General features: G+C 34.2%; 1 protein-coding gene across 1 annotated transcript; it reads right to left on the bottom strand.

Annotated features, from left to right (window-relative positions):
- Window positions 1-1,666: 1,666 nt before the first annotated feature.
- On the bottom strand, window positions 1,667-14,924 carry RERGL (RERG like). Its single transcript, XM_045781470.2, has 5 exons — window positions 14,785-14,924; window positions 13,513-13,569; window positions 9,664-9,737; window positions 8,361-8,509; window positions 1,667-5,997 (listed from the first exon to the last, which is right to left on the bottom strand). Exons 1-5 carry the CDS (start codon window positions 14,834-14,836, stop codon window positions 5,715-5,717), a joined length of 615 nt encoding a protein of 204 aa, XP_045637426.1. The 5' UTR covers window positions 14,837-14,924; the 3' UTR covers window positions 1,667-5,714.
- Between the last annotated feature and the right edge of the window lie 4,539 nt (window positions 14,925-19,463).

The raw sequence follows: 19,463 nt of genomic DNA on the forward strand, positions 1-19,463 counted from the left end.
CTCTATCTCCTGAACCGTTCGATTTCATTTTTGTCTCATGCCCACTTATTTTAACTATAATGCCAAATTGATAAGCAGCTATTCATTGTTCGTAGCTACAAACCAATTTTTCTAACATTTATATGTATCCAATCATTCCCCATTTTATAATTGCACTATTTTTTTTCCTCTTCTAAAAGGATCTATCCTGGAATCTGTCCCCAATTTTATAATTTTGAATGCAACTTTTCTCACATATTTTAATCATCCTTTTTTCTATTATTTTGCTATTTTCATTAATTCACTTGATATTTTGTATTCCTTCTGACCAAATGGGTTATTATCAGATTAAACAGTAACATATCTATATATACATGCTATTTACATGTAAGTAGTGTATCTATAGACATACACGCAAACACACACGTGTGTTAGTCTTACTCTATAAATATGTTAAGCTTTAAAAAAAGACATTATTAAAAATAAATAGTAATTTAGAATGACCAAATTCCATAATTTTTAAACTGCTTCTTAGCAGGTTATGCTCAAAACCTCTCCTACTGTGGAGAATGTTGTGTAAGTAAAATATAGACCTCTTTTAGTCTAAGCCTTAAAATTTTCTGATAAAAGTCAACCAACTGGTTATTTTTTAAATAATTGTCGTTTGAATGAATTAAACATTCTACCTCCAACTCAACCCAAGAATTTTAACCCTCAGATGTGTTTGTGTGTAGAACTATACCCAAATTATGCAAAACTGAATAACTTATTACCTTGAAAGTAAATTTATGTCTGGAAAAATACCAGTCTAATTTAATAAGTGTTTGAATGTTTCCAAGTGTCTAGTTATTAAGTAGTCATCTTGAGTCCTATAAAATGGTCTGGATACTACGGCGGTAACTCACAGTCATACTTTCATATAAATGACAAGTAATTTCATCTCTTACTTGTCTTCAGTGTTTTTTTTTTTCTTAATTCTTTATGCCTTAGTGGTGCCAGGATTACTAAATATTGGTGAAATTCCACACTGCAACAACACTTTATAATCTGCTAATTCCCTCCTTAGAGGAATTTACATTTCCATTATTAAAAGTAAACTTAAATTGTATCTTTATCTGAAAGAAAGAAAGAAAAACAATCCGTTTGGTAGTTTACACATTTGAAAATTATGATGACCCTCTTCTTTGCTTTGAAATAATATATTGTCATTATAAAATATATTTCCAATTTATAGTGTGTCTTTTTTTTTTCTTTGGGAATTTAAAACACTTTAAATAATTTGGGCTTTGCCTGATTCCCCCAGAATTGTAGAGTATGACTGATAACTGCCTTTAGAATCCTTAATAGCTAAATTACAATTATTATGCAAAGTCCTACAATAGACAGTTATATGGATTATTAAATGACTTTGCCTTTTTTGCAAACTATAATCATTTTCCTTTATTAGCTGAAGGATTTCATAATTTAAGGAAGATGAGAAACCTATAAGTCACGCTTTCAAATAAGGAACATGGATATTGCAAACATTAAATTCCCCCATAAAAATGTTAAGGCATCATTAAACTAGGTTCAGATTAATACAATTCAGTCAACTCTAGACAGATATCTCCCATAATAAGCTGAAACAATACCTAGTGATCTAAGATGTAAAATATTTTACTACAGCCAATTTATAAACCTATAAAACATACAGGTATCATTCAACCTCTTTATTAATAGTGCATGCCTTGTATTAAATCAAAACCGTTTTAAAGGCCCCTCCCTTTTGGCATTCCCTTCCTCAGCTGTTGCCCCTCATTATGTGTCATCTCATTGAAGCTCATCCAAAGTGAATGACAGCATCTTTTTTACTAGAAGCAGCATAGCAATTCTCAGCCTACTGATACGGCTTAACTATCTTTGAGATTTATAGACACACTTGCTATCCTCAACCTACAATATCCTATGGTCTAATGTTGATGTATTTGTTTCTCTGTAAGCAGATGTGGTTTTCTCACTTTGGAAAACGGTAATTTATTATTTTTTAAGTTTTTGCAAGCTGCTTTACATGTGAATTCTATTCCCAAGAAAACGAATGGTGGGATAACTTCACATTCTGGACTATTTTGAAGCTGGTTGGAAGAATCCTTTTTTCACCATTTTTCCCCTAGAAGAAAGCCAAATATTTTGTATTGTCTTAATTGCCAAAAGTTTTAATAAGTTATCTGTTCTGATTATCTATTATCGCATAACAACCCCAAAGCAATGGTTTAGTAACCCCCAAACAACGACGATATTAATTATGCTCTCAAGTCTGCAACTGGGGCAAGATTCTGTGGGCCGACTCATCTCTGCTCTATTCAGCATCAGCTAGTCCAAGGTTAGAAGCTCGAATCACCTGAGGATTTGCTCACAAATCTTGGGTGGCTGTGGTTACTACTCCCATGTGGTATCTCCAGTCAGGTGCCTTCAGGGCAGCCTGAATCATACGTGTTGACTCCTGGCTCCCAAAGCTCAGTCCCAATGAGGCGCAGATGGGACAGCTGAGAACAGATGACACAGGAACAGATGGGAGCTCTAGCACCTTTCCCAACCTGGTCTCCTAAGTCCTACCCATTACTTCCACCTTATTCTGTTTGTTAAAAAGAGAGTCAACAAGGGTGATCCATAATCATGGAGAGGGGAATTAGACTTAACCTTTTGATGGGAGAAGTGTCAAAAAATGTGTGAACATGTTTTAAAACTGTCACAGCATAAAAGGGGAAATTAATCCAGTACTTTTAAATATCACTCTGGAAAATAATTGCGTGCATGTCTAAGGTTGCTTCACAGAAACTGCACTTAAAATGTAATTTTTTTAATGTAAAACTGGGTTTCTTTCCATGTTGACATAAAATGAAAAGTAAAGTTGTAATATGATGGTTTAATATACATATATATTGTAAAATGATTACCACAATCACACTGCAATCAAGTTAATTAACATATCACCTCATATAGTTATCTTTTGTGTGTGTGTATGAGAACGTCGGTTTGCATTACTATGTTCCATTGACTCCTTATAACAAGACTTGTTATCCCAAGTCATCTTGACAAAAAATCAAGGTATAATAAATGAAATTCCAAAATATATGCAAATATTAGTATCCTTAACAGAGGAATTTTGAACTCTGACTCATCACAGACACATATGCAAGGATTAAGCTATTAAAGAATTTTCATACCATTTTGACATTAGAGTTCGTGCATATAACATGAGTTAATATGTTGTTTTTCACACAAAATCATTGCAAAAGAATCTTTCTTACTGGGAAAATAGTTTTAAAGAATGAAGACCAAATCTCTAAAACTGAGACTACCCAAAAGAATAGTGAGGAAAAAAATAAAACAAAAACATTAAGGTATAATGGTTAAACTGATAAAGTCATCGAATATTGAGAATATAAAAGATTAACAAAATCCCTGTAAATGGTTGACCAAAAATAGTGTATTACTGAATTTGCTAGAATAACATTACACAAGAAAAGTTTATTTCTCATTTACATAGCAAGTTAATCTGAATGTTCCAAGTTGATAGAAAGCTTTCCTAAGCTTGAGAGATTAGGGCCAACCATAAGAGGACTGTGCCCTATTACACAGAGGTTACCAGGAAGTTCATTATCCCATTTGCCACGGCTTCAAGATGTACACTTGGTTGTCTACCCTTTGTATGTTAGGAAAGGTGGCACATGGTACAGATTTCTAGGCAGCCACCGGTGGTTTTGCCAGTCGGTCAGAGATCAGTATAAAGTAAAACTGGAAGACAGTGACAAGAAAGACTAGAGAAAAAGTGTATTAATGGATCTCTTAGAGACGGCATAAAGTGTACATATCTTTATGTATCATGTCACTGCCCATCAGAGAGTATACACCAATGAGAAGCCACTTTGCAACCAGATGGACAGGATAACCGGTCCTGCAGATATCAACCTGCCTCTTTCCTTGGCCATCCTTGTGCTTACAAAATGGATCCAGGATAATAGTGGTCACAGTGGCATGGATGGAAGCAATGCCTGGGCTTATAATATGGACTTTGCCTCGGTGTAGCTGACTGAGCATGTCACTTTTAAATTTCCAACCAGCCAGTATTAGAAATGGAGCCTTTGCCCCAGACATAACATCATTTCTTTGGGGGCTGAGTGGGTGGATAACAGGAGCCAAGTTAAATGCCAGCAACCAGATTCTGCTCTTCCAGGATTCTACCACCTGCGCTGATACTGAGGGGCCCAGTTCGATGGCAACATCCCCACCGCCAATTTGGGACCTGTAAGCACAGTCACTGCTAAGCTTCTCAAAGTTGTCTGTGCCTCCTCACTTCCTTAGTAAAGGAAATTCCTCTGAATTGTCCCAAGCAACACAGTAAGATGGCAGGTTCTTGGGCCAATCTACCATATCAATTTTAACCCCCCTATCTTTATGAATGTTCTGAACTATTTTGTATTCTACCACACAATGTTTTATTATTTCCACTACTCTTTTACTCTAGTGTATCAAGGCCAGGCTCCTAAGGAACAACAAAGCTACATGGATGAGCTCTAGGTGTCGCCCCTATAATGTGGAATCACAGCTCATGGTGAGTAATGCCATGTCAACGAATTCTCCCCTTTGCAGCCTAGTGTTCTGTGTCACCCATCTCCCATTTGCCTACCACCCTCTACTCAAGATCTTCTTCCACCTTGGCCCCCAAGTTCTTGCCAATACATGTTAACCAATATATTAGCATTGCTTGTACTCTCAGTTTAACTTCTCGGAGACCTAACCTTGATTATCAGTGATTTGGCTCAAGTGAGGTCTAGGACCATGACTTGAAATGCAACGAGGCCAGCAGCAGTGATCCTGAAGTCCAGAGGTTAAACAGTTGATTTCTGAAAGGAACTGTACTCAGAGAAATCTGAGAAGGCCCCGGATGTTTATCTAATACAATATTTCTTTCCGGGCAAGAAGGTCTTCAAGGTTATACATTTAGCATTTACTTGCCCTTTCCCTGTGATGTATGGCTCTCTATATGAACTAAAAACAACTAATCTTTTTTTATATGAAAAGCTGTATAACTTAATTTCTCTGCAATAATTAGCCTCCTTAGCAAAGCATACAAGGAGAGGCAGAATTTTTCATCATCAGACCAAATACAGACTACACCTACAGGCAAGAAATTTAACTTCTTAAGGCCTAAGTTAAAAGTAAAATAAGTAGTGTGAGTAATAACTAATATCAAGATGTAAGCAATATCAAGAACTCACTGACTTACTGTAAAGGCATTTTTAAAATTAAATTCATGCATTTCTACTAAATCGTGAACTTTCACAAATTTATAAATTCAGCACTATGACATATTAACTGTATGAAATATAACTGCATATTTCATTCAAAAGAAATAAAATAAACGTCAACTGTGGCCTATGGAATGGTGGTTTAATAAAATTATTAAGCAGAGTTTATTTGGCAAGGCAAACTGGCGAGCAACGCACCGGGAAGTTACAGTGGTGCTGTTCCGTGTAAGAAAGAAAAAGGTTTAGTGTGAAGTAGAGTGTACAAGACACAAACAAACAAAAAGCAAACTATATGTATTTGAAAACACAGCTGTGGCTTATGTTCAGTCATTTCATATCTCTAAGAGAATTATTTTTTTAAAAAACCGCATACAAAGGGTAAATTTAATTATCATGTGAATATTTGAAACTCTCTGACATAATACATCCCCTAGGATTACACGTCTGCTAAACAGATTTCCGTCTCTTTCCAAACACATTATTGATCAATTTAGCCATTGATTTAGATCCACTGGGTCTTCTCTTTTCTTTGAGTCTGAAGTTTGTCAGGATGTCCTTGATAATTCTGATAAACATCACTTCTACCTCCAGAGACTGCTCTGCTGCGGACAATTCACAGAACTGGCATCGGTTATCCACTGCCAGCTTTTGCCCTTCTTCCCAGCCAACCTCTCGTACATGACAGAGATCTTGCTTGTTACCAACCAAAAGCACAGCTGATTCCATAGCTCTGAAACACAGAACACAGCTCTAGCAAGATTATTTCACATCTTTTTTTTTCTCATCAAGTAGGCTTATATCAAAATGAATTATGGACCCCCCCAAAAAATACTGTCTGTGTGTGTGTGTGTGTGTGTGTGTGTGTGTGTGTTCCTTATAGTCATATGTATGTGTCTGACACATACTCCCATTTACTTACAAAGATTATTTTGGATAGAACTTAGCGTGTGACACAGAAGCAGCAAGACTCTTAAAGCATAAGATCTGCATTGATACAAACCTATTCTTGAATTATGGCTCTGTTTACTAATAAGGCATGATTGTTACTTTTCCCACTTTCAATTTTCCTACATGTAAAACAATGGCAAAATAGCACTCATTACACAGAATTCTCCTAGACATTAAATTAAATGATGGATATAAAAATACCTAGCACAGTGACAGGCAACAAAAGATGCTTACCGAGTATTATTTTTCATTTCCTTATCAATTGAAAGAGAAGGACTAACTAACATTTCTTTACAGAATAGTTACTGTAATGAACAATTTAAATATAATTTTCATAGGTAAATATTACTCAATACTCCTGCTGCTTGTTCTTTGTTAATATCCATTATACCATACTCTAGAGAAAAATGTTATGATCTCATGACCTTGTATGATTTTTCTATTTATTGAAGAAATATATTTCTTTGTTAAGATAATGTCTTCAGCAAATATCAATATATTCTCCTTGGTTATAGTGACACATTTCTAAAACAGAATTTCATTTGAAGGATATAGTAAGACAACTAGTCCTCAAATGTCACGGAACTCTGCCAAGTTATCTACTTCAGGGGAAAAAAATGGATAAATGCAGTCTTCAACTCTATCTGAAGAGATACTGTCTTCATATTCTGTTCAAAGTTGGCTTTATTCACATGATGGTGTGAGTGGTGAGGGGAAAAAGCACTGCATGTGTTAGACTTTTGAGGGTATTAATATCTTTTTTCTGTATAGGTCAGAAAATTATTGTAAAGGATTCATGGGAAAGGGTAAGTGAAATATTTTGCAGACTGAGTCACAAATATCAGATGCAATTTTATAAAACAGTAACATTTTTCGCTATTTTAGTCTATCTACAGATTTAGAACTGGAAATACTCGAAAAATTACTTAGTACATTAAGAAAATTGCCTGAAAATGTCAAGAATAGGTGTTTTCATTTTATGCATTTGAGTATTCTTAAGTGATTCTTTCGATTTGGAGGAATAGTAAAGGAAGTTTATTACTATCCCTTACCTAAGTCATGCTGTTTAAATATGAGGCATTTAATGGTTAAAACAATGGAGTTCAAAAAAAAAATCTGTAATATTAGAGGAAGTCAGAGCTGTGAGGTACCTTAGTAAAAATCACATCCTTTTCTCCTAGCATATTTCTATCAGTTTTATAATCAGAAAAATTAGGTCTAGAGATTAAAGTGGTACGTAAGGTCAATCAGATATCAACAAGAATGTACGCCAACTGACTCCAGGGAAATACCCTCTATCAATTATTATCCATGCTTTCTTGATAGTGGGCATTTAAAATAGATATAAAAACACATATATGAATTTTCAATACTAATACTATGTTTCTTGATTCTCAGATTAAGAATGTTATTTCAGACTCTAAGAACAAATCTAATCAAGAGCACAAAGAATCCTTTCTATCAGCATGTTGAACAAACATAAATATTTTAAATGCAAAAGGCTAAAACCAAAAAAAAAATAAGGAAAGCTAAATGGGAAATTCATATGGTTAAACGTATCTACTAATACACGAATGGTTTAAGGCACGGCTATGTCTTCCTTCATAGTTACGCATGTCAGAACAATTAACAATGGGAAATCATTGATCAGCGCTTTATTTTATGAGATGAAACAGAGAAAACTGTATCCGCATACTTAGAATTTGTAATGGTCTGATTATTCAGTCTATTTTGCTTTGATAGATTGAACAACCCAATGACTAGGAATTGGATGCCAAATGTAATAAATTTGGATTTATTTAGTATCCTTAATATTTTTGTGGGAATGAAAAGAAAGGTTGGAAACTGACCTGTCTTGTGTACAGAGGGCCATTATTTTGCAAGTGAGTGTCGTGTTAACAATAGAAGCTGTCTTGTAAAATAGCCATTTACTCAGAGCAAGTAACTGTTTATGTCAGCCGGGATATAAAGTATTCTCATCTTATTCCTTTTACTACATGTGTAACTCCTGTGGAATGGAAGGTGAATTGTTCAGGGCTGTTAAATTTTGTAATTGGAAGGCTGTATTAAACTCTTCCTAATGATGCTTATAGCCATATGATGATTTACTCAAAAGAAAGGAGAGAGGAGTGAAGAATATCTTACCTTTTACAATGACTGGTTTGTGGCTCCCGAATTCTGTAGATCAGTGCTTTTGCAAAAGCAAATGACGACCTGTCACTGATGTCATACACAATAACGAACCCATCTGCCCAGTGCAGCTCACTTGTGAGGGAAAATTTTGCTTTCTGTGGCTGAAAATAAATCAAGCACTTTGAAACCGGCGGGATAGTCCACCTGCATAATCTAGACAATTAATTAATGGAAAACCCATTTCACCTAAAAGAGACGTTAATAAGCCAAAGACTGATATTTTCTAAAATGTGGTTTCCTTGGTTCTCTCTTCCTTATCACTCTTTCTTTAATTAAAAGTGATTAAATGTTTAAAATAAAGAGGAAGTATAATAAAGTTTTATTATCTCTCTCATTTGCAACTTTTCTCTAAGAAAATATCTTTAATTTTTTGGAAGTTGGATAAGCTCTAATAGTTGCCCTTTGAAATAACATTCACGTATTTGTTCTGAAAAGAGAAAATATTTTCTATCAATATTAGTAAAAGGGTTATCTATTGATTTTTGGTACTAGATTTAAATTAGGAAAAAAAAGAACCACTGATAAGGTTTAGCTAAAAACATTTGAGGGATATTTTACATTGCTAAATGAATCTATCTCCTGGAGTTGTTTTGAGGTCTTGAACAGCTGGCCATTCCTTCTCTTATTTAGATAATCCTATTTTAACTTTTTTGTCTTTGAATAGACACAGGAGTTTGTACTAAACATCTACCTTACTTATGGTTTATTGACAGTGATTAGTTACAAATGCAACTTAGTGAAAATATAAACTGAATATAAACTGCCTTAAACCATTAAACTATTAACTTCTTTTTTTAAAAAGATTTTATTTATTTGAGAGAGAGAGGCGAGAGCACAAGCAGGGAGAGTTGCAGAGGGAGAGGGAAAAGCAGACTCCCCGCTGAACAAGGAGCCCATGCTCAGGGTCCCAGGATCATGACCTGAGCTGAAGGCAGACACTTAACTGACTGAGCCACCCAGGTGCCCCTAAACCATTAACTGCTAATAGCTATACTGTGACCGCCTAGAAATATAAATGCAGCCTAATATTGTTATTTTAAAGATATTTGTACTGTGATAATTTTTGTTATAACTTCACAGAGAAGCTAGATAATGGAATGTATAATATTAAAAATCATCTCTTAAAACTTTAATTAAAATTGAGAATAAATTTCAGTTTTAAGACGGGCAACTTTATTTTCATTTACTCGTCTCCAATCTTCTTCAAATCATGATTGAAAAAATAAAATAAAAGCATATATTTTTTTTTACTTACTTGAGAACAGGGGTCATATACTTCTAGATTCAGTTGCTTCCCTTCCAAATACAAATGCTTACTATAGATAGATTCTGCAAAATATGCATATATTCGTTGTCAGTAAGGAAATACACCAGAACAAAAAAGAAATGAACTCATATTTGGATCACAGTCTTGAAAATTCAACTGGTTATCTTCTAGAAGAATAGTACAGTGGCTTTTTTAAAACGCTAGTGGTCAAATACATGCATTTATATATATAACATATAAATATATTGTTATATATATTATATATATGTATATATAACATATATTATATATATACATATATATGTATATATATATATTTCTTACAAATAAACTTCACCACCACTACTACATTCTCTTGTGCTTATACTTACCTTCCATCCTATAACTATGGATGGGTTATCTGTGTTTCTATCTAAGGCCAATCCATTCATTATGAACTAGTTACCATTTACTCTGATCTACTGAAAGACATGACCCCACCAACTCTACCTCTCTCTTCTGAATCATAAATTGTTCTTCTTTACTATATCATTACTAACAGCTGAATGTCTAACGACAATCCTTTAGAGCCCCCAACCTCTTGAACTATTGCCCCATTTCTCTGTTGACCTTTTAGTAAGTATATAACCCTGCCGTGTTCAATTTCTCTCCCCCAAGTTCTTTAAATTACTCCAGTCGGGCTTTAGCTCCAATAACTTAAATAAACTGTTCTTATCAAGGTTATGGTTTTAAATTTAATGGCTAATTCTATATCTTGATCTTACATGCCCTAGTAACGTTAATATAGTCAATCACTCCTGCCTCCTTAAAATGCTTCCTTCATATGGTTTTCAAGGCAACATACTCCCCTGGTTTTTTTCTTTATTCCTTGTTGCTCTGTATTAATCTTTTTTATTTGTCCCACTATGTCTTCTCACTCTCCAGACATGGGTCCAGTTTATGGATCTCCTCTCTATCTATGCTCCCTTGCTAATCTCATCCTGAGTTTTATAGAACAATTATTGCTGATGAACCCAATTTATATCTGTAGCCCAGACCTCTTCCTTGAACTTCAGATGCAAACAACTCCTGCTATTGCACATATCCCTTTAGATACAGAATAGACATCTCATCTCACCCTGAACACGCTTAAAACTGAATCCCAGATCTCCCTGAAAAGACCGTATCTTCCACAATTTTCCATTTCGTTAAATGACATACCCAGAACTCCAGTTGATCAGGTTAAATGCCCTAAGTCATCCTTGGTCCTATCTTTCTCTTACCTCCCATATTTATCCTATTAAAAATTCTTTTTTACTCTATCTTTAAAGTATATTTTGAATTTGTCTGTGTCTCATCATCTCCATTATGAATACATCATTATTTTTTGTTTTATTACAAAACCTCCTAACTCATCTCTCTGCTTTACCCCTCTCCTAACTCCCTTCTTGTGCCTACTCTATTCTCAACACGGGAGCCAAAGTGAACCTTGTACCCGAATCATATCACTTGTCTGATCAAATCTCTCCAGTGACTCCCCATCTCACTTGCATAAAGCAAAGCCTTTAAAATACCTAAGAATGGCCCTCATTGTCTAGTCTCCCATGACTTCTCTGACTATTCTCCCTCAAATTCTTTGCACTCGAGCTACACCATCCTCCATACCATTCCTCAACTTTTTCAGAAAGTTCCTGCCTCAGAATTGTGGTAATTGTTCCTCCTGCCTTGCATGTAATCCTCCAGATATCTTCATGGCTCAGTTTTCATCCCCTCCACCTTCTCAACAAAGTCAACCTTAACTACCCAATTTTAAATGGCCACATACCATATTAGTGCCATTCCCCCACGCTGTTTCCTTTTTCTTCATAGCATTTATCATCATGTGACATAACGTATACTTAATTTTTTTAATTGACCCTTCCTTCCAGAATATAAATCTTACGACAGCTTGGATAATTCTCTTCTTTTTCACTGCTATAGCTTCTCTACCTAGAAGAGTACCTGGGACATTGTAGGTGCTCAATAAATATTTGTTAAATGCATAAAGGACTACCTTTCTGTAACTTTTCCTCCAGGATTTAATAAAAGAGTTACTTCTCTCCAAAATGGCACACTGACAAAAAATCATGCCCCATTCCGTAGTTAAAAAGATGTAGCAAGCATTTGGGGAACTAACTTCAGGGGGTTAGGGATGAATTTTAAAATCTGCTTAGGTTACATTTAATGAAATTTGTTATTGTTTCATTAAACGTTAAAATACATTTTCAGACAGTTCCTTCTAACTTCATAGGTTTACTACTGACTGTGAACCATATAAGTTCCAGATTAAAAATATCTACTCTAAATTCAAAAACTGCCAGCAGGGGTCACTAACTCTTAACTTTTTAGAATTACTATTTTCCCTTTCAGGTCTTCATTTACAAGATGGAGTCATTTTTTGCTAGTTTGTCCTCATACAAGGATGACCTTTTGCTCATTTGGTTGTCTTTTCAAAATGTCTCTGAGTCTTACTTTTTTTAATGGAAATGTACCAGCCAGAAATGTGTCCACTTAATTTGTTTACATAACTGTATCTTATAAAAGATTAACGGGACTTTTTGTTGTTGCTGCTGCTGCTGTTATTTTTGGGTGTGGTTTTATTTCTGTTATGTTTTGCTTTGTTTTGTCATTCTGGAACATTTTTTCATGCCTCCTATTTTGTGTTATATTGACATTTCTGACTGAGGTTTTTGACCTGAGAAATGAAACAATAGGAATTTCTCTTTCTATGTATTTCTCCTTTCTTTGATCAGTTTCCAAGCACTTTCCGTAAAATGTTCACAATGTCATATGGACTGAAATAGTATATTAGATACATGTAGAAAGCAGTACAAAACTTTAAAGTTACCTTTAAAATTCTCTAATAATGCTACCTCATGAATGAAGACTAAAAAATTTTTTTGGTGGAGGGAATTATTTCTCATGGAAAAACACACTTGCAATGATAACTTCCTATTTATTACTCTAGGAATTATTGAACAAAAAAATCAAAATCATTCCCTTTTTCCCAATTCATATATATATATATATATATATATATATATATATATATATATAATCTGTTCTTGTTTAAAACTCAAAAAGCAAAAACACTTTTCCCTCATGCCTTAAGTCAGGTGAGATATTAGTACCATTATATTGATTAATTGCTGAGCCAAAAATATACTCAAAACTCTGGCAAAATTCCTCACTTTTTATTAATGCCCCACTGTGGTATTTCCCATATGTCATGCTAATTTTGATCAAAATAAATTTAGAGCAGAGTTAGTAAAATGATTCAAAGATTATTAAAGTGCTCTGGCACATGTTCTAGAATTTCTCTGAAACTTAGATAAGCAACCTAGATAATTATGATATGATCTTTAATCAAGACATAATTTTCCTGTTATTTTCACACAGTTTTACAATTAAAATAAACTTTATTTTGTAGCTCTAGTGCTTTTATAATTAATTTGTCCTTATCTTTCAACAGATGTTTATTTAATTTCAGAACTGTTTTACAGTTCACAAAATTATTCATACTCACATGTTTTACAATATTGGGGGGAGGAATCTCAGTTTTAATATTCTTCTAATTCTAGCCTGAAACAAACAGACTTTCTAATCCATCTCACTTAACATCAAGTTAGGTGCATTTTATCACAAAAGAACATTCAATTCAAGTACCTATTTTGGCATTTCCAACCAGAATCTGAATAAATAAGTTGCTTAAAAGTGCAACAATGGAAAATTCTATCAAAATGCCTCAGTGATCTTAATTGTGGTTTAGTTAAAATGCTGACATTTTAAAGGTGAAAAAAGTCTCAAGTGATGACTTACCAAAATTAGAGGCATATTCTCCAATGAATCGCTTGGTAAGAAACCTTACTGTAAGGGCTGCAAAACAAACATACTGGACTTAGGTTCTTTTCTGTTTTAGGACACAGACAACTTAGCTATGTACATAAGGTTTTATCTTTCAGCTCAAAAATTACCAAGCATTAATGTAGACCCTAAAGCTTTATTAAATTCTAGTCTAAGTAATAGCAAGATTTTCACTATCCAACCATAGAGATTAAAAGACTAGAAAGAAAGTGATCTGCCTTTTCAAATCACTACGCAATTAATTCATGAATGCAAACAGGTAAGGCAGCTTACTTATGTAACCAAAGCAGTTCTCAGTAAGTCTGAAATTCAAGAACTAGAACATCCCTTTATATTCTTTATTGGATTAAATCTGGCTCCAAGGTGCTGCGTGCTAATAGTGACAAGGACAGATCAAGCATTTATCGTTGTTTGTGAGGATACTGGAACTTCAAAATCCAGGAAACCAGAAAAAGGACCTCTAGTGTCAGTTTATCTTGTTGCAGCTCCTGGGTCTGGCCCGGTGTATGGTTCAGGAAGGTCAGGTGGCTCTATCCTGACTATCATAATGGAACCAAAAACAAAATCCAGTAAAATAAAACAAAACCATGGCTTCCAAAATCAGGGCACCTGTTGCTCAGTCTCCAGGTATCTATAAAGCCATGCCCATCCTAAGGTTTTTCACCTCTATAATGTTGCATTTAAAAAATAATCCACAGGGGTGCCTGGGTGGGTCAATTTGCTAAGCGTCTGACTTCAGCACAGGTCATGATCTCGGGGTCCTGGGATTGAGCCTTGCGCTGGGCTCCACACTCAGCAGAGACTCTGCTTGTCCTTTTCCCTCTCCCTCTGCCCCTCCCCCTGCTCATGCCCTCTCAATAAATAAATAAATAAATAAATAAATAAATAAAATAAAAATCTTTTAAAAATACCCACAGGTCTCCATGACCTTTTCTCCATCCTTAGTCTCAGAGCAGAAAAGTGAGAAGTAAGTGGGACAGAGATGGAGGGATTTACTATTATTCCTATGAATTTTAAACAACGTATAAATTAATACTTCAATTATCTTTCTCAAACTGTCTATAAATTCTATAAATATACAGTTAATTCCATTATTTACTCATAAAAATGAAAACTCCTAATGAAAAATAATACACATAATTATATAGCTATATCTATGTATTAGGTCAGTATATTTCTCACTCTTCTTCCATTCTGAACCCCTCCATAGGAAACAACACCACTCACCAGATTTGCCTGTTCCTTCACCACCCAAGACAGCAAGCTTCACATCATTCATCTTGTCTTTCTGCTCCTGTCTTCTGGAGCTATACTGACTTGATCCAGCATGTGCTTTTTAAAATACTTTTTATTAATGCTGCTATCATTTCTCTAAGGCCAACTCCGCCCCATACTCCCACCATCCAATAATAACTTTTAAAATGTTTTCCTGGAGTCTTTTTAAACATATTCCATTAAAAAAAAACAAAGCACTGCAGTTACTATTTAGAAATAAAGTCTTCTTAAGTCAATAGCTAAGAATTTCACAGGAATTCTGCAGAAGAGTTTCTTAACTAAGCTAAGAAAGCTTAGCTCCCAATCCTCTATTTTTATGTACATAGAATTTACCTTTCCCTAGACCTAGAAAAATGATTTCATTAAGAAAGTTTTTAGATGATGGGTATACATTCCTGTAAATCTACTTAGATTGGATCAGTTTTGATTTTTCTGTTAATACCTGAGCCTATATCTTCTTGGGCTTCTTCTGTGAAAGACAAAGGGAATAAGTTAACTCAGTCATGAAAAGAAATGAGAGAAGGAAGAGGATGGCTACCTCAGATGTATTAGTTTAGGGTTGACAGCAGGGCACAAAAATACCCAGCCCATGTTTTTGAGTCACGTGAGGCTCTCAATGAGATATATAGACACAAAGGGTGTTACGATGTCTTTCTTAATAAGCAATCTCTCTCTCTCTCTCTCTCTCTTTTAAATTTTATGCCAATAGACAGCAGTAGGGTTTCCGAGAAAAAAATAAACCAAGCAGCTTCATGTTGCTTAAAAAGCAATAAACAGAAACCTACCATGTTTCCTTCTGTAGTACTTTATAATTAGGAAAAAAGGAAATTCAAAAAAAAAAATTTGGAAGGGGTATTGTGATATAATTCACTCCTGCTATGACATAAAGAGGCAAATTTAATATGCAAAATGATGAGTCTTTCATACTTTTAACCATTTTCCCTACTACAAATCCCCGTATTACCTTCTTCCCTTCCTCTTTCCCCATTTGTATATGTATAAATTAGAGGGTTGAGAAAAGAGTACAACAACAAATACAAGAATTCAATCTTGTCTACTAAATGTTGAGGCCCAGGTAAAGAAGTGCCATTTCTAAGCTGGGTGGAGCACATGTATAACACGCTTTTAAAAATGCATTTATTTAACAAACATTGAGTAACGCCACTTTTTATTGAAGCCATGTTGGGTTTACTAGGTCAACAATTAAATAAATACTTTTTCTGCCTTAATGAATCTACAGTCTACTAAGATGAAAATTGAAACAATTATAATTACAATAAACATGATCATGGCTAAAATAAGGCTCTAACCAAAGGCTGGGGAAAACAGAGCAGTGGATGGAAAGGTCTTCAAATAGTAGGTAAAGGTTGAAACATGAGCAGGACCCAACAGAGGAAAGAAAGAGTGATTGGGGATTAGGGAGATGTGTCTATTCCAAAAGAAGAAATACACTCTGTAAAGAAAGAAAAGGCAAGAGAATGTATTGTGAGATCAACAAAGTAACAGCTGAAACAAATTTTTCCTTTCATTACAAATTATAAAAAAAATTAAAAATAAGCTATGTTCTCCCTTTAACCCATGCACCTATATTAAAAGTTACAAGTAATCATTTTTTTACTAAGGAAGTTTATCAGAGCACCTAGGTGGCTCAGTAGGTTAAGCGTTTGCCTTTGGCTCAGGTTCTCTGCTCAGTGGGGAGCCTGCTTCTCCATCTCCCTCTACCCACCCCCCACCCCCCACCCCCCACTAATGCTCTCTCACTCTCATATAAATAAATAAAACCTTTTTGGAAAAGGAAGTTTACCAGGTGACTTATACTATGGAATGTTTTTCCCTCTATTTCAAGAGATTCTATTCTTCTCTTCTTAAGGAAGTTCTGATAGCTGTCTTTAGGGAGTTTAGTATATCTACCGATTGGAAGGAAAAATTTAACTTCACAGTATGCATGATATTGGAAACACTGTATAGATGGTTATCAAAATACCTGCATTCTTATACCATATCCTCCTCCTCCCTACTTCCATTGAAGTCCAAAAATAAATCTAGTAAAAAAGCAGCCTAGTGTTGGAATAGAATGAAGTTATAAACCTGGATGGAGAGAATATAATTATGTACATACTTTTCTAAGAAACAGAGTGTCTATATATTTTTTTGGCCTCAGGTAAAGTGTGCTAAAATATTAATATTCTGATGACATATTATTTATACTACCTAGAATCCTCTCACTTTTTCCTAAATAAATATTTATTCATAACCAAAACAAAATTAGTTTATTACTTTATTCATTTATTGAATGAAAAAAATTTATTGAGTGTCTACTATGGGATTGGCACTATTTTCAGTGCTAGAAAAATATTAGTTAACAAAGTACTTGTAGATTCTGCTCATAGGAGATGGACATTAAATATTAAAAAATAAGCAACTAATTACATAGCAGGTGTTCATTCATGCTATAATTTTATCTGTTTAATTTTTGTGTCTCTGAGGTCAGGTTAACCAGCCCTTCTCAGCTAATCTCATTTCCCTGTAATTTCTGTTAGAATAGATGCAGAGTTTCTCCATAAAAAGTTTCAGATTCAGAAGGGTGGAGTGATTAGAAAAATCTCTAAGGAGAAAGGATATCTTTGCTCCATTATACTACTCTAGAACCTTGAAAAGATGGGCTACTTCCCATCTCATTTTCTGTGTCTATCATAATCTAAACCAGACATGAATGGTGTACATAGACAAAGAGTAAACAAAGAAATACATAGAAATACAATGTTATTTATTAATATAGATCCCCAGGTCCTAAGTATATTAGCAAATCAAATCCAGAAAAGTTATTTAAAGAGCCAAACGTCATGAGCTAGTAGAATTTATTTGAAGAAAGACAAGTTAATTGAACAATGGGAAATTTGGTAGAATTTGGTAGAATTTTCCAATGCATTACCAAGATAAAGGAGAAAACATGTATGAATAACATGCTCCCAAAAGCATTTCATGAAATTTAACAGCCACTTAAAATAAACAAACAAACAGGGCCACCTGGGTGTCTTAGTCAGTTAAGCATCCAAGTCTTTTTTTTTTTTTTAAGACTTATTTATTTATTTTGAGAGAGAGTAAGCACACACATGGGGGGGGAGGAGCAAAGGGAGAGGGACAGAATCTCGAGCAGACTCCCCATTGAGCACTGAGCCCACATGGGGCTCAACATGGGGCTTGATCCCACAACCCTGGGATCATGATCCTGGGATCATGACCTGAGCTAAAATCAAGAGTCAACTGCTTAACAGACTGTGCCACCAGGAGTCCCAAGAGTTGGCCTCTTGATTTTGGTTCAGGTCATGATCTCAGGGTTGACGGATAGAGCCCCCATGGCAGGCTCCCACTCAGCATGGAGTCTGCTTGTCCTTCTCCCTCTCCTCCTCTACCCCCCCACATGTGCTCTCTCGCTCTCTCTCAAATAAATAAATAAATAAAATCTTTAAAAAGTAAACAAACAAAATATTTTGTAATCCAGATATGGGGGATTTCTTAATTGACTAAGGTTATATTTTTTTAAAATCCAAATATCAGAAAAATAAATACCTATAAAATTATTACTCAATATTCTTCTTTAAAAGGTATTTTTACTTTTTAAGTTAAGTTTAGCATAGAATTGGTAGTCTTCAACACAATGAGGGGAAGAAATAGCACATATGAAAAAGGGAAGACAAACTGCTAGGATCTACAAATGGTATTTTTCCTTAACATAATATCTACATTATTAGCATACATAAGACCATTCAGTAAAATGGCCAGGTAAAAGATAAACAGAAAAACAGTCATTCCAAATGATAAAAATAACAACTAACACATGTTTAACACAGTGTATAACAGGTAATTTTTAAATGTTTTCCAGGTACACTGTATTTAATCCTCTGAGAAACTTCAGGTAGGTACATTATTAACTTCTAATATAATAGAAACCCAGCCCTTTTCATAAAGAAAGGAAAAAAGAGAAATAAAAAGAGAAATGTATAATATTTCTATGGTGAATTCTCTGTTTACTGAAGTTTATAAAATAAGATTTGAATACATGAACAAACATAAATACAAACACCTAATGTCATTATTACCAAATTAATCTAAAAGTAAAACGCAATAACAATTAAGATACCAACAAAGATGGTTCAATTGAATGTAGAAAGTCTATTGGGAAAAGAAAATATGCAAGAATAATTGAGAAATTTTTAGGTAAAAGAGTGACAAAATACCTTTCATGAACCAAATAATACTAAAAAAATCATTAAATACTATTTTATTAGAATGGGATTGATGTGCTCATTAATAGAATAGATTTTTGAGTATAGAAACTGAAAACACAGAAATTTATTGTATTATGAATAGAACATTTTTGATACATGTTATCTTTAAATTGTGTTGATGCTATTAGAAAAAAATCGTAGAATAATAAGTTATGTGTGTACCTCATACCATGCAGAAAAATAAGTTATGAATAATAAAAATCTTAGTGTGAAAGTTAAACTATGGAAAGTTTACATAGTCTTTGACATATATATGATAATCTTCCAAAAAAGTGTAGGGAGGGAAAAGTCTTGTTAAGAAAAAAAATCCAAAGACATAAAGAAAAATATATACCAAAGTAA

The sequence above is a fragment of the Ursus americanus genome, chromosome 25 (genome assembly GCF_024610735.1).
Source record: "Ursus americanus isolate L20-20 chromosome 25, mUrsAme1.1.p, whole genome shotgun sequence".
NCBI classification, from domain to species: domain Eukaryota; kingdom Metazoa; phylum Chordata; class Mammalia; order Carnivora; family Ursidae; genus Ursus; species Ursus americanus.